Consider the following 14,695-nt stretch of genomic DNA (forward strand, 5'->3'; position numbering starts at 1 on the left):
GTATTTCGACCTTTTAATAGGCTGACACAAGACTGTGGCGTTATCTGGTGTTGGAGACCAAGATCCTTTACAAAATATTGCTGAGCCAGCGTCATTACTTGAAACTTTTGTTATTTTATGTCTGCCTTACTTGGGATAATGGTGGCCCGGATATTTGGGGAGGCGAGTGAGGGATCGAAGACAGGAAGCCAACACACTCTTTTGTCCGTTCTATGAATTGTAAGAGTACATCGAACACACGCTGCTCCTGTTTATGCCATTAGTTGACACCAATGGTGAGGGCTAGTATTAAAGAGGTTTCAATAGAGAACGCTGACGACTATGTAAGACAAGCCAGAGCCAGATTATTTCTCAAATCCAACTTTCAAGATTGAAACTGAAATAAATATTAGGATATAGGGAATTGTGGCTATCAGGTAAAAAATGCCCCAAATTGATACTCTACCATTGCAAAGACCAAACGAAAAGGAAAGCGCTTGTGCAAATCTCAACAAAAAGCTTTTAAGGACCAGTAAATGAAGGTGACCAAGATGAAATGATTGATGATTATCTTATACTTAGTGCCTAATAGGGCCTATTACTTAGTTTAAGATACCGTTATTATCAGTTTAGGTATGTTGCTTAATTTCACGATGATGTAGGTACCTAACTAGTTTACATACTTACTGTTTTTTAAATAAATATTCCATCCCTTCAAGTGGCACTCGTCACTTTTCAGTAGTTGGAATTTAAAATTTATATTATTTAGTAAAATTTTAAATTTAATTACTTACAGTAATCGACCACGAGCCGGCGGCCTGCCACTTGAAGGGTAACAGTTATAACTTACAAGATACATATAATATACATTTTGTCCGTTTATTACAAAACGTAAGCTGATTCAAAATGTCGAGGTAAAAATAAGCTTTCATACGCAGTTAAGGTATTATTATCTGTTCCGCATCGGTGCAGACCCTCTTGGTTGGTTTTATATTATTTTTACTCTCATATCACCTGCTTACATACATTAGTTTTCTGTACACCGAAAGGTCCGAAAGTGTCGGCTATGGTGATATAGGTAATGTTACGAGTACGAGAAGTCTCTGGAAAATCGGAATCACCCAAAAATTAACCATAGTATTCTTCAGAAAACCTCGCATGGAATTGTGTTTTTGACCTCGCTGGTTTAGAACTAACAGGTAACGCTCGTTACCCACGTACCATGTACTTAAGCTTAGCTTTATTATGTCTCGTAACAGACTTAATAGTCTCCGGACGGTTGTAACCGAGAAACCTTAAAAGGGTCTAGCTGCGGTCGAAGGGTTTTACAAGTAGCCTTACACGACTCTACTCCAACTAAAGTTAAGGAATACAATTCTCCTCTGCGTCTCTCTGTAAAAATTCTGATATTGTATTTTTATCGCGAGCAGACACTTTTTTACATGATCCCTGGGATTTGAATAATTTATTCATTGGTCCCTTGCCGCTTTTCGCTGGTTGCGTCAGGGTCATATCGTGATCGTGGGCGATATTTGCGATCTGCTAATTCGATTTTTCGCCGCATGTTCAGGGTTCTATAGTCAACTAAATAGGAACCCTTATAATTTCGCCATGTCCACCTGTCTGTCTTAGTTCGCTAACCGTTAGTGCTTGACGTTAGAAGTGCTTCAAAATTACTCCCTTCTGCATGCTTGTTAAGTAAATAATATCAACTAATAGCCCCCATTTAAGCATGCCTATTGTGCCGAACGGGTAACTACGGAACCCTGCACTGAGCTTGGTCCGACCTGCTCTTGGCCGGTTTTTAGGGTTCACTATATGGAAGAGTGATAGAGAGACAAAGCGTTTCGTTCCGTTTTTAGCAGACGATTGTCATCTTGGCTAAGCCTCCAGGTGTGTGGTGAGGTGAGGTGTACTAATTCAAAAAGACTTATGTGGCTGGCGTCTAGCAAATAGCTGTGTCGTAAAAACTAAAAATAATGCCTCCCGTTTTCTAAATACATATTTGGATCCCCGAATTTCCGAGGTAGGTACACTTATCAGAGTAACTTGAACATTTTAATTAGAATTGAATGGGCCAATATACCTACGTACTTAATGAACTACCTACCCTTTAACCTTCCCAAACTTATAAATGAGTTACCCTTTAACCTTCCCAAATCCGCTACTGACAACCAAATTCTACTCTTGAGTAAGTAAATGTCGTTATAAAGTTGGGACCTTTGTTTAGAAATTAGCTTTCATAATCCGTCTAATCGCGTGATTGTCAAACGCGGCACCAGATTAATCTTTATGGCAGGAAATGCGGTGTTGAAGGGTACTTAATTACCTATAGGTACCCTCTCCCGCAACCGAACGGCACAAATGTTGGTCTGTTCCAATTCCAATCATCGTTTGTGTTGCACCATGCGTAATGCGAGTAAGTACCTACCTCCCTACTCCCTAAGTCCCTCCACTCCCTACCTACACTTTCTGAAAATGAGACATTAATGAGTGAAGCGTTGTTTATTTTAGGGTTCCGTATTCCGTACCTTCCTCAACGTCCGTCCGGTCGGATGTCAGTGTCACACTCTCGTGTTTTATTTAGAATTTGTTTTTTTGTGGGATTTTAAGCAACTCTTCTCTGGCAAGATAGGCCTTAGGTACATATAACTTAATAATCCTCATATTCCTCATATATTTTTAGCTAGGTAAGTAGGTAGGTAATTTGACAACAGATCAAGACAGTAATATAAAAGAATTAAAGGACCTACCCTACTACTATGTATGGGGCACACTCACTACAGAACCGCGAAATTTGGGAAGGGACAAGACTGCTGAATTGGTCATTATCATAATCTTCGTAGTTTAATCTATAGGTCATTACACTATCGGCCTTACCCGTGCTCACATGCCGTGCAAGATCGTGTTTCCCGACAATCCCGACAGGTTATAGCTGGGCTTGATGGGGGATATTTCTGTAACACACTATTCATACTACTCTGTTTTTTCATATTATTTAAAAAGGTTACTTAAAGTTCTTACAACGATCAACTTAACGTCTTTACAAATTTTACTACTCAATCATATCAAAACTAGGAATCACAATCGCACTAAATCGTACCATTGCCGCCATTTTACTGATTTTTGACTTTATTTTTTATTTTGTTTATGTCAACTTTACTTTTTTTTGTAACAAGGTATAGACTACAGTCTACTTCTTCTGTAGGTTTACAGAGCCAAGGAATTTTGGGTGCTTTATACCTGCAACACTTAGTCTTTTAAAAAACGTTGCATTATGAATATTTAATGTCTTAAAAATCCGATACCTTAATTTGGGCAATGACACTTGGAGATCAATCAATGTTTTTATTATATTTTGTTTTATTTGATTATTATTGAATATTACAATTTTTATTCTTGCGCGCGTTTCTCCAGTCAGGCAACTAGTTTTAAATGTTGGCGCCTTGAGTCGTCAGACAGCGTCAATACGGAAAGTCGGAAACGAACGACGGTGGCGCTGCCAAGTGGTGGCGCACTGTACTAAAGACGTGTTCTGCGGCGTCCTCCGATTTTATTCACAGAAAGTGTTCGCCATATTGCTTCCGTGAATTCAGTGAAATATTTGTGCATTTCTCTTCAATTATGACTGCAATATGAAAATAGTTTAAAGGAAAACGATCCATGTTTGATTAGTAACTGTGGCTATACATTTTTATGCAGCTCAGACGTTGAAATAACGTGAAAACGGTAAGTTTTATTCTTCCTCTGCTATGACTATATGGCCCAATATTCCACGGGAGTTCGATCCGCTATGCGATAATGAAACTTAAAAAACGCGATTAAGGTTAATAATTGCGCGATTTTTGTTGTGTTTATTTACATGAATTTGAAAAGTTATCGCGGTTTTCTCGTATTTGTAGCGGGGTTGTGAATTCTCATAGCAATCGGGGCGGGTTTGTCGCGAGGTTGTACATACACATATACGTAGGCACATGTGATTTAATGTGAACGATCGGTTGTATTGTAGCGTCGAGCGGGCAGCACACCCATGTCGTATGAGAAGATGGAGGTGGTGAATCCGGCAGAAAAGGAGGCGAGCGAGGTTCTGCACTCGCTCCTGTCGGTGGAGCGCCGGAGTGTGGACAGCAAGGAGGCCATAATCGTGGCAATTCCGCAAGACCAGAATGGCGGAGGGGAGTATGGAGAGAGCGCTCAGTGGCACACGCCTGTCATGGGTCAACACTCTGTGTTTGAGATGGGAGCCTCTCAGAACATGCAACAGCACAACTATAATGGTCACCAAGAACAGGTAAACTCCTAACTAGTCAATCAGCTGTTTTAACAGGCTCTATTTGAAGTGTCTTATCCTAACAGTTACATTACTAATTTCAGGTTTTATGGCAAGGTCACACAATCCAAGTGGAGAATGGCGAGGCAAATATGCAAGGAATGCAAGGTGCTTACAGCATTGAGTTCTCAAATGTTGATGGTGATGGCATGGAGGTTGAAACAAAGCCTAAAATGGAGAAAAAAGGTGGAGCTAAGCGGAAGAAAAAGGGAGCGGAAACAGATAGCGATGAAGAGGTCCTCGACAACAAACTTGAGGATAATCCTTTACAAGTAAGTAGATATAGTTACATGTTATTAGTAAATTATTATATTAGGGTTAAATTAAAACCAGAAAACATTAACAAAATATTTTCAAAGACTAGAATCCTAAATACTACCATTTCTATGATTTTTTTTTGCCCTTAATCAGTTTTAGGTTAGGTTAGACTGTTGGCAACTAGATCATTTAACTTTTCTGTAAATGGAAATGGGTCATCTAAGTAATCAGCAAAGAGAATGTTATAATTTTTATTATCAAAAAGATCAAACTTATTACAGAACGTAATATATTTTATATTATTCTTATTTTTTGATGTGTTTGTAAGAAACTTATGATGAGTAATGAATCAACCTCCTCTTTATTATGGGTTTTAACCAAATAAAAATTAAACAAATAGAGGAGGAACATTAGACTATTTAGATTTTGGCAACATGCATGTCATGTGTTCTTGTGATGAATCAGGATTTTTATTTAATTTCTCATGGTAATGGGTGTTGTACATACTACAGTAAATTTACTGTAAGCTGTGTGCTTAATTGAAACCCCTAATTGATTTTGATGAAGACTTTGTTTAGCCTTGTGCCGCCCAATGTACATTAGGATATTTAGGATGTACACTCAGTTTTGAGGGAATGTCAACCTTAATTAAAAACAAAGTAGGTAGCATTTCATTTGTCTTGTAAATTTTTCGAACAAATCAAATTGAACCCAATTGAAAATATAACAAGATTCTAACTTCCTTGGCAATAATTTTGTATGGTGGGCGGCACGAGGTTATTTTCAAAGCTTGTAACTTGTAAGTCATCTATGCAACTGCAATTGAATTTGAGTGATAAAACTGATAAACATTAAGGGATAGTAGGTAAAAAAGGAATTTATGAGTAAAAGAATATTTGTTTACACTACAATGTTTGACAATACAACATTGTAATTAATTATTAACACAAAAATGTATACATTCATTACAATTTATAAAGTTACAAAGTACCTATTCCATTTTGTTTTGTTGAAATTATGTGATATTGACATGGATCTGACAGATATGTGATCTTTATAATATGTATATAATTATTGAAATAATTGCATCTACAAACTCGCCATTGAATAACATAATTATGTCAATTTTCAGGTGAAAGAAAGATTAAGGAGAGGATGTGATTGCAAGGATAACTGCTACCGTGGGCTAAATCCAGAGGCTGTCTACCGCCACCGTCTCAACATTGCTGAACTGACCAAAAGTGAACATGACATGTATCTAATGGGCATCACTATGGCCAGCTTGGCTAACCCGGCCGAAACGTCGCGCCACAAGGTCAGGAGGAGACTGAGGGCCTGCTACGTATACCAAGGAAGAAAGGTCTGTTTGGAGGCTTTTCTGTATCTAGAAAATGTAACACATTATCAGCTCAAACGCATCAGGCAGCACGTCATGACGCACGGCGTCGCGCCTCGGATACACGGCAACGTTGGCAAGAAGCCCTACAACACGTTCACCTTAGACATATACAAACATGCAACTAATTTCTTAAAGGAGTACCTGAAACAGCACGCTAGCTCGCCTAAAGACGTCCAGCCTTCGGGCGAACAGGGCAAGAAAGCCAGCAAGACCATTATTATACAGGGAGACTCACGGAAGCACTTGTTTGAAGCTTACAAAGAATATGGGGAAATTCTGGAGCCCGGAGTAAAACTGATGGGATATTCCACTTTCCGTGCATTCATGAAGGACCAATTCCCTCACGTCAAGTTCGCCACTAAGAAACAAGACATGCCCAAAGACATGGTTCCGTTCCGCAGTGGGAAATGCATGTCGTACGACAAGAATAAAGACCCAATCAGGTCGCAACAGGAAAAAAATAAGGAGGACCATAAGAAGGCAGCTATGGAGGCTAAGAAGAAGGAAGATCACGACCGGGAGCAGCACGTGCAGCAGCAGCAACAGCAGCAACAACAGCAGGTGCAACAACAACAACAACAGCAGCAGCAACAGCAAGTGCAGCAGGTGCAAGTGCAGCACCAGCAGATGTCGAGCCAGCCGCACGTCGTGATCCACCAACAGCAGCCCGGCCAGCAGTCCATGCAGCAGCAGATGCTGGTGCCACAGGTGTCGCAGCACCAGCAGGTCCTGACGCAGCAGGTGGGCAGCGTGCAGCAGGTGTCGCAGCACATGCAGCCGCTGGGCGTGTCGGACGAGCCGCCGCAGCCGGTGGAGATGGCGCAGCAGGTGATCCCGCTGGCCGTGGTGCAGCAGCAGCAGCAGGCGTACATCGTGACGCCGGTGTCGCACTTCCAAACGCGCGTGCAGGGCGCCTGGTACAGGCATTGACGGCGCTGTCACCGTCGCGCGGCAAGTTAGCGAGAATACCTAGGTTACGCCTATTCAGTATTGATAAACTGACATATAACGACTATCTGTAAGGATAAATTTAATCATATTTACACCAGTAAATTAGCAGTAGCTATGTAGTTTATTTTTAAATGGTTTTAAAATTGATAGCGTTGTTTTACTGAATCGACGGTTTATGTAGGTCTTGCTGGTTAGATTGCGAATGTACCGAGTGTAGTTTTATATTTTCCGCGTGTGTTTAGATGTAAATGGATCATGATTATTTTATTTTTAGACTATCTAATCGTTCAGGTGGTGTTGTCAATCAATATTAAATTCACTTTGAAAAGCAGTGCCTTTAAAATTTATGATGTGGATTAAGACATAGCTATGATGTGTGATTATACGTTCAAAATACAGATTTAAGAGGCAAAATACATAGATGTATTTATGCATACTAAGGCGTAGGCAATACAAGTTGATGAAGTACATATCACTTAATTTTTTATTGGTTCAGAAAAAGATAAAAGAGTCGGTTTTATTTAATATTAAATTTTTAATGGATTTGTACTTTTGGAGCATTTAGATTTAGATGATTCCATAGTCAATCACTTTTCGTTCTCTGTTTCTGATCAAGTGATCATCTATGTAGGTAATACATGTTATGCCTCCAATGAGCCTCTGTAACATAGTTTTTGTCATGTCAGGGTATGAATTGGTCCCATTTGAACTAAATTGTGATGACTATTTATTTTAATCGCCTAGCCTAGGTACAGTCGCCATCAAAAACATTGTAATATTACTCAATGCTCAAAAATATCTAAAAAATACACTAGTAAATTAAGCGAGTGAGATATTTGTGAGCACCTAGTTCACTTTGTAGGCTTCGCACAGGACCGGCGCGACAGTATCCCGCGAGATAGACTCAATAATGAATACAGTAAGAAAAAGACGGGTAGTCTATCTCGTGGGCGAGATACTGTCGCACTCTTGTGGTATGCATACTGGTATATATCTGATGGCGACTACAATCAAGTGTAAAAATAACACGAAATGTTCCTAAACATCCTTATACTTAACCTAATAAGGTTCACTCAGTCAACAGTACGGTTACCATCAGTTTGTCACTGACATAAACGCCGTCGAGAACGTAATTTACTTTCTATACATCTCGCTCGCACTCGCATATTAGTGCAAACGGGATGTATAGAAAGTAAATTACGTTCTCGACGGCGTTTATGTCAGTGACAAACTGATGGTAACCGTACAGGACAATATCATGGAGAAAGTTTAATGCACCCAGGCATGTTTGTTGTTTTTATGCAAAAGATACTTCTTGGTCAGCTGTCAACAAGGTGTTACTTGTATAAAAATTCTACTAAAAATAGCCCTTGTTGGTAAGCGGCAAAGAGATGTAATATTGCCCGAGATTATTATCATTTTTACACTTGAAAGTACAAGAAAAGCTGGCAGCTGTCAGCTACAAATAAAAGACTTCCATATAATGGCGCTTATGAATTCCTTAGTTTAGTTTTTAGCCAGTTAATGGGTTTTGGCTGTATCTCCATTGATTGCGCTATAAGAAATAAATTATTTTAGTATAGGCACAGTCAGCAGCAATAGTTGCTAAGCGGGCGAGTTGTTCAAAATTACCTTGACGCGCTCTTATTCTCTTAAAGTCGCGTCAAGATCATTTTGAACACCTCGCCCGCTTACCAACTATTGCTGCTGACTGCAAAACCAATATTTTAGTTGTGGATGTTATAATCATCACATGCATTATCTTGATCTTTCACATCTGTCTATAATGTCGAAAACTGGGAGCACTTTTAGGACGTAAGAGTACTGATTTTAAACGTTTATTTTATCTTTGATTCCATTACTTAAAACAATAATATGTATATGATACATTTATTTCCCTTAAAATTATGTTTTTTTGTTCATTATTATATTAGTGATGTATCGTTCTTGTCTCTTTTAACAGGTTTAAAAAAATGTACTGACGCAATAGTTCTTAACTCTGGTTCTCTTGAAAATCTCATATTTCTTTCAAACTACGTTAAGATAGACTTAGTATATGTAACAGAATAGAAGCGTGTAATCATTATCAATTTTACTATAGACAGTACAGAATTGTGCCTAGAAAATATGCTTATCCATGTATTTTTATAGAGCAATAAATGTGTGGGATTCGAAGCAGATTCATGTAACTACATAATCATTTTTCAAGTACCTACCGACATTGTGTGAGTGATTGATAGTCGGTCCACCTGGGTCGTCTTCGAATCATCGTAATTCACTTAGCATAAAGTTCGGCATCAATGTCAAAATTGTAGGGAGACATCATGATGTGATAGAAATTAAACTTTTATACTCTACATTTGCTTCTTTTTATTTTTGAAACAATACCTGCTCCATTGCCTAAACTGATATTACGAAGTTATTTTAACAGGGCTGCAGGGCATTTACTCAACAACCTTGAAACTATTAAAAGCTAGATTGCGCTGATTCATGTAGTAAAAATCCTTACTCGCGCTATTACTTGGGACAAAAAGAATAGATCTTGGGATAATGATCCCAGTTTACAAATCTCACGCAGGATGGCGCTGTTCCGTGTAGTGAAAATCCTGAATCGCGCTATTAAGATTTTTCCTGGGATAATGACTCCAACTTGTACAAAATTTGTTTAGTTTACGAATTCAACGTTAGATGGCGCTGTATCGTGTAGTGAAAATCCTGAATCGCGCTATTAAGATTTTTCCTGGGATAATGACCCCAACTCGTACAAAATTTGTTTAGTTTATGAATTCAAGTTAGATGGCGCTGTATCGTGTAGCGAAAATCCTGAATCGCGCTATTAAGATTTTTCCTGGGATAATGACCCCAACTTGTACAAAATTTGTTTAGTTTATGAATTCAACGTTAGATGGCGCTGTACCGTGTAGTGAAAACCATGAATCGCGCTATTAAGATTTTTCCTGGGATAATGGCACGACCCCATCTAATACAAACATTGTTCAGTTTACCAATCCCACGTTAGATGGCACTGTATTGTATAGTGAAAATCCTGAATCGCGATATCAAGAATTTTCTTAATTACTCTCTGATTACTCTAGACTTAATGCATGCAAACTTTGTTTATTTTAATAATTACAAAAAAAAAATATACAACAGATGATGGTGCTATTACGTGTAGTAAATCTTGATCGAGTTTGTATAACATTTTTCATAGGAATAGGAATGACCCGTACACTTTTTTTTTTTTTTTTTTTTTTTTTTTTTTTTTTTTTTTTTTTATAGTGACATTCTTACACAAATTGACTAAGCCCCACGGTAAGCTCAAGAAGGCTTGTGTTGTGGGTACTCAGACAACGATATATATAATATTGTATAAATACTTAAATACATAGAAAACAACCATGACTCAGGAACAAATATCTGTATCATCATACAAATAAATGCCCTTACCGGGATTCGAACCCGGGACCATCGGCTTCATAGGCAGGGTCACTACCCACTAGGCCAGACCGGTCGTCAGCTTTTGGTGCAGCTGATAAAGATTAACCCCTTACCATTTGTCCTTATCTGTCATTTTGACTTATTTATTTTATTTATTTAGTCGTATGGCACAAGTACCTACATAAAATTTTGACTTATGTATTTGTAAGAAAGTGATAAAACATAATTTAACTAAATCAGTCCCGTAAAGTTTTATGAATAAGGGGGTAAAAGTCCACATTATAGAGCGTTTAAATACTATTCGTACAACCATAACCTTGTGGTTGTGTCCTCTTTTTACAAGCTTTTATTTAACTGGACCTGAGTTATTGAGTATGTTAGTTTAATATTCAGTGTGGGTCAAATCTTGCGAGCTAATTTTGACTCACTTTAAAGGTGATGCTGAGGTGAAGTAATTTAAAGCTGAAAATTTACATACATATGTAAGTCGGGTGACAATCTGACAATGCAATATTATGGTACCATCGAGCTGATCTGATGATGGAGACAGGAGGTTGGTAGGAACTACTGATGTGCCATGTGCCTCATGTGCCCAAGGAAACTTTCCAAAATTGCGAAATGTTTCGGAAATTTAACGTAGGATAAATTCGGAAAATTTCTTACATTTTTGTATGAGAATTGAAACTTTCCAATTTTAAATTTAAATTTCCCCTATTTCCTAGTGAAAGTTTCATGAAATTTCCGAGAATTTTATGGAAACTTTCCGCAACTTGCACGTCTGTAGTAGGAACTCTGTGATGAAACAACGCAACCTAAAATTGTGTTAGGGGTTTTTAGAATTGTCTCAATGAGTATTATGTATAGTTGCCTGTGGAAAGAAAAGTAGGTTCAGTCAGCGATAAAAGCTTGGACCAAAAACTTATTGTATTTACTTGTTTTTATCTTTGAATTAGGTACAGTCGCCGTCACCTTAGTACTGCAATAGGTTAAAAAATTTAAACATATCTTTCGTCGACTGAGGGTACATACCTACGTTTTACCATTGCACGTTTTTTTGCAAATCGTGATATCTCAGGTCGTTGCAAACAACATTATTTCGCAATTAGTTTGCGTGTGCTGCCTTTTTAGCGTTCTGTCAATTTCAATGAGGGCTAAAAGACCAAGGGTCGAGGGTCCCACGCCTTCCTGCAATTCGCGAGCGCAGTGCAACCGGAGATTGAGTCGGGGGTGTCCGTTCGTCGCACTCGCGCGACTCATTGGTCTCGACAATTTAAGAGCCAACAGGAGTGGTCATTCCTCCATACAAACGTAGTCCTCGTTTTCCTCCGTGGTTTTTGAAGCTAGAGCAATGATTTTTTCAACACAGATTAATATTGTCAATATCTGTGTCGGACCGTTTTGCTTTTTTTGATATTTTTGTTTTTTAAGGCGCTAGAGCCCTTCAAAAACGGCCAAAATGGCCTAATAGACTATGCCGCAATGAGAGGCGTGGTATTCAAAACTGATATCAATTAGCCAAAAAAGCAAAACGGTCCGACACAGATAATTTCATAATCATTTAGATTTCCAAATTTGGTTACGATTGGTTAAGTTTTGGGGGAGGAAAAAGAGGACTACGAAACCTCGATTTTTGTCATTTTTACGCAGGATTTTTCGCCTCAGCTGCAGTTGTCCCTATCGCACTAATTTTAGGGGCGGAGTCAAGTTTCTAAATACGTACACAGCCAGAAAAGTGATGGGCAATAGTCGACATTTAATGTCGATAATCTAGTGATGTAATGTTATCGATAAACCGTCTTGTGTGAAAATATCTAGATCCTAAGATAGAAAGGGTTTTGGGTTGAGAGTAGGGAACACATTTTTGTAGTTATGATATACAATCTATTATGAACTTTTTGATTCTAATATTTCAAATTAGAAATCAAAATCAAAAATATTTTATTGCATGGTTAAAATGGGTTAACAAAATTTTTAGGTACCTACAGGCACGCTTCGTAATTGTCGAGCAATTTAGGGTCCTAGCTGAATTGGTTGTTCCATACTTACTCGTGCTCTATGGAATGTCCAATTTAGCTAGAACCCTAAATAGCTCAACAATCACGGAGCGTGACAGTACTAATGATTCATGTTCTGTATATCCTGCCCTACAATGGCGTTAATATTTGGTTGTCATGTCTATACTTCGTTTTTAAGCATTATTGAAAAAAAAATTAGTAAATACTAATATTAACCACTAAGTACATAACTATTACAAAAAAAGCTAAATAATTATACGATTGCATGCTTAAAAAAGACACGTCACCTTCACTCTAATGCTAAACAAACGAAGAATAAGAACTAACAGCGATAAGACCGCCTGTTGCTACCTTTATCTACATTGTAAATCGGTTTTAGGGTTCCGTACCCAAAGGGTAAAACACGGGACCCTATTACTAAGATTCCGCTGTCCGTCCGTCCGTCTGTATCTCTGTATCTCACGAACCGTGATAGCTAGACAGTTGAAATTTTCACAGATGATTTATTTCTGTTGCCGCTATAACAACAAATACTAAAAACAGGATAAAATAAAAATTTTAGTGGGGCCTCCCATACAACAAACGTGATTTTTGACCGAAGTTAAGCAACGTCGGGCGGGGTCAGTACTTGGATGGGTGACCGTTTTTATAAATAATGGTACGGAACCCTTCGTGTGCGAGTCCGACTTGCACTTCGCCGGTTTTTTTTAAATTTGTTTTTATGTTTGTGGTGTAATAAAGAATATTTTAGAGTCAGACCAAGAAAAGTCTACAGCAATTTTGATAGCACACGCAGTGCAAGTGTTATTTATATGTCATAATTTCATAGAAGCGACGTTTGAAATAATACTTGCACTGCGTGTTCTATCAAAATCGCTATAGATTTTTCTTGGCCTAACTCTACTTTAAATTACAAAGTAAGGCCTAAATTATAAAATAAGGCCCATCAATGTTTTTTTTGTGTTTATTAAACTTGATATTTTGTCTATAGTATTAGCGGACATGGCCTCAAAATTTAAACCCGCTTAAGAATCGGGCCTTATTTCGTGCATTATATACAATACTACCCATTTTTGTGTAGTCATTATTTATACTATAGAAGCATTGTTTGAGTAGCCAATTATTTAAACAGTATTTTTTTAAAGGGCAACGGTGGCAATATTTTAAGGTCTGGATAATAAGATACAGATCTTAATAAGGATATCAATGTAAGTGAATGTTACCATGACTACCAAACAAACAAATGTGATAGAATTTGCCAGCTGGCATTGTAACATTCAGACAGTTACCTATGTACCTAATCTGAAATATGAATAAATTAGTAATATTTTAAACAGGAAAATAAACCGAATTTTGGCCTTTTGCTGGACACAATCACAATAGTAATTTGTTTTACAAGAGGGCAAAGTTTATCGCCACCGGTTGATGCATTTGCAGCACCAATGGTAGAAAATGCAAGCTCATCATCAACTGCATAATCGACGTTTGATATGACTATTGAATCCGAGCTTTTTGATCATGAATCATGATAAAACAAAATTTTAGAAGGTCGCAGAATAGTGGATTTAAAATATTTATTTTCTGTGATCTCAAATATCAGGCACGATCATACAAATTGTACATTTGCTGATCTTGCCTTTGTCATTGAAAGACGTAAGGGTTTACACAGAGAATATATATTTAAGTGTAATATGTGCAAAAAAAAGGAAACGATACACTCTGAAGACCCAAAAAGAAAATGTTAGTAAATACTGCTCCTCCCCATGGTTACTTGGTTCCTTATTCAACCTACCTGAAATTAAACGAGTAGGTTAGTAAATTATATCATTTTACATTATAAAGTTAAATGTTTAGGTATCTCAATCACTTACTCACTGGTGGACATGGACGCAAAATTTTTGCCCATCTACTTATACTATCTTATAAAAAATGAAATTTTGAAAGTTAGCACGCTTAAAGTTCGTTTTTTTTGCATTAAGGTAACAGATTTTGACATGTCTTATTAAAAATTACCATTGAAAAATAAGTCATAGCAAATATGTTAGAATTATAAATCATATTAATCATATTAATGAGCAAGAGCACCCTAAACCGGCGAGCGTGTATGAGGAATGTTATGAATGTGAAGGAAGCGAAAGTGGTATGTCAGGATCGTAGCAAGTGGAAATCCGTGGTCTCTGGCTACCCCTCCGGGAAATAGGCGTGATTGTATGTATGTATGTATGTATGTATTAATCATATACTTTTTTATATTCTTTTGCTTTCATAAGTAATATAAACTAATTTTTGAAAGCGTTTTTCAATAATTATTAATAAAAAGACACG

The 14,695-nt window shown here is 37.7% G+C and overlaps 2 protein-coding genes across 2 annotated transcripts in view; both read left to right on the top strand.

Annotated features, from left to right (window-relative positions):
• Window positions 1-14,695, top strand: part of LOC134789977 (guanine nucleotide exchange factor DBS-like) — a 144,773-nt gene that overhangs the window by 3,204 nt on the left and 126,874 nt on the right. The gene's annotated exons all lie outside the window — the stretch shown is intronic.
• LOC134790173 (uncharacterized) lies at window positions 3,509-8,017 on the top strand. Its single transcript, XM_063760987.1, has 4 exons — window positions 3,509-3,708; window positions 3,989-4,270; window positions 4,354-4,581; window positions 5,700-8,017. The coding sequence occupies exons 2-4, from the start codon at window positions 4,010-4,012 to the stop codon at window positions 6,894-6,896; spliced, it is 1,686 nt and encodes a 561-aa protein (XP_063617057.1). The 5' UTR covers window positions 3,509-3,708; window positions 3,989-4,009; the 3' UTR covers window positions 6,897-8,017.

This window comes from Cydia splendana, chromosome 4, assembly GCF_910591565.1.
Source record: "Cydia splendana chromosome 4, ilCydSple1.2, whole genome shotgun sequence".
NCBI classification, from domain to species: Eukaryota; Metazoa; Arthropoda; class Insecta; order Lepidoptera; family Tortricidae; genus Cydia; species Cydia splendana.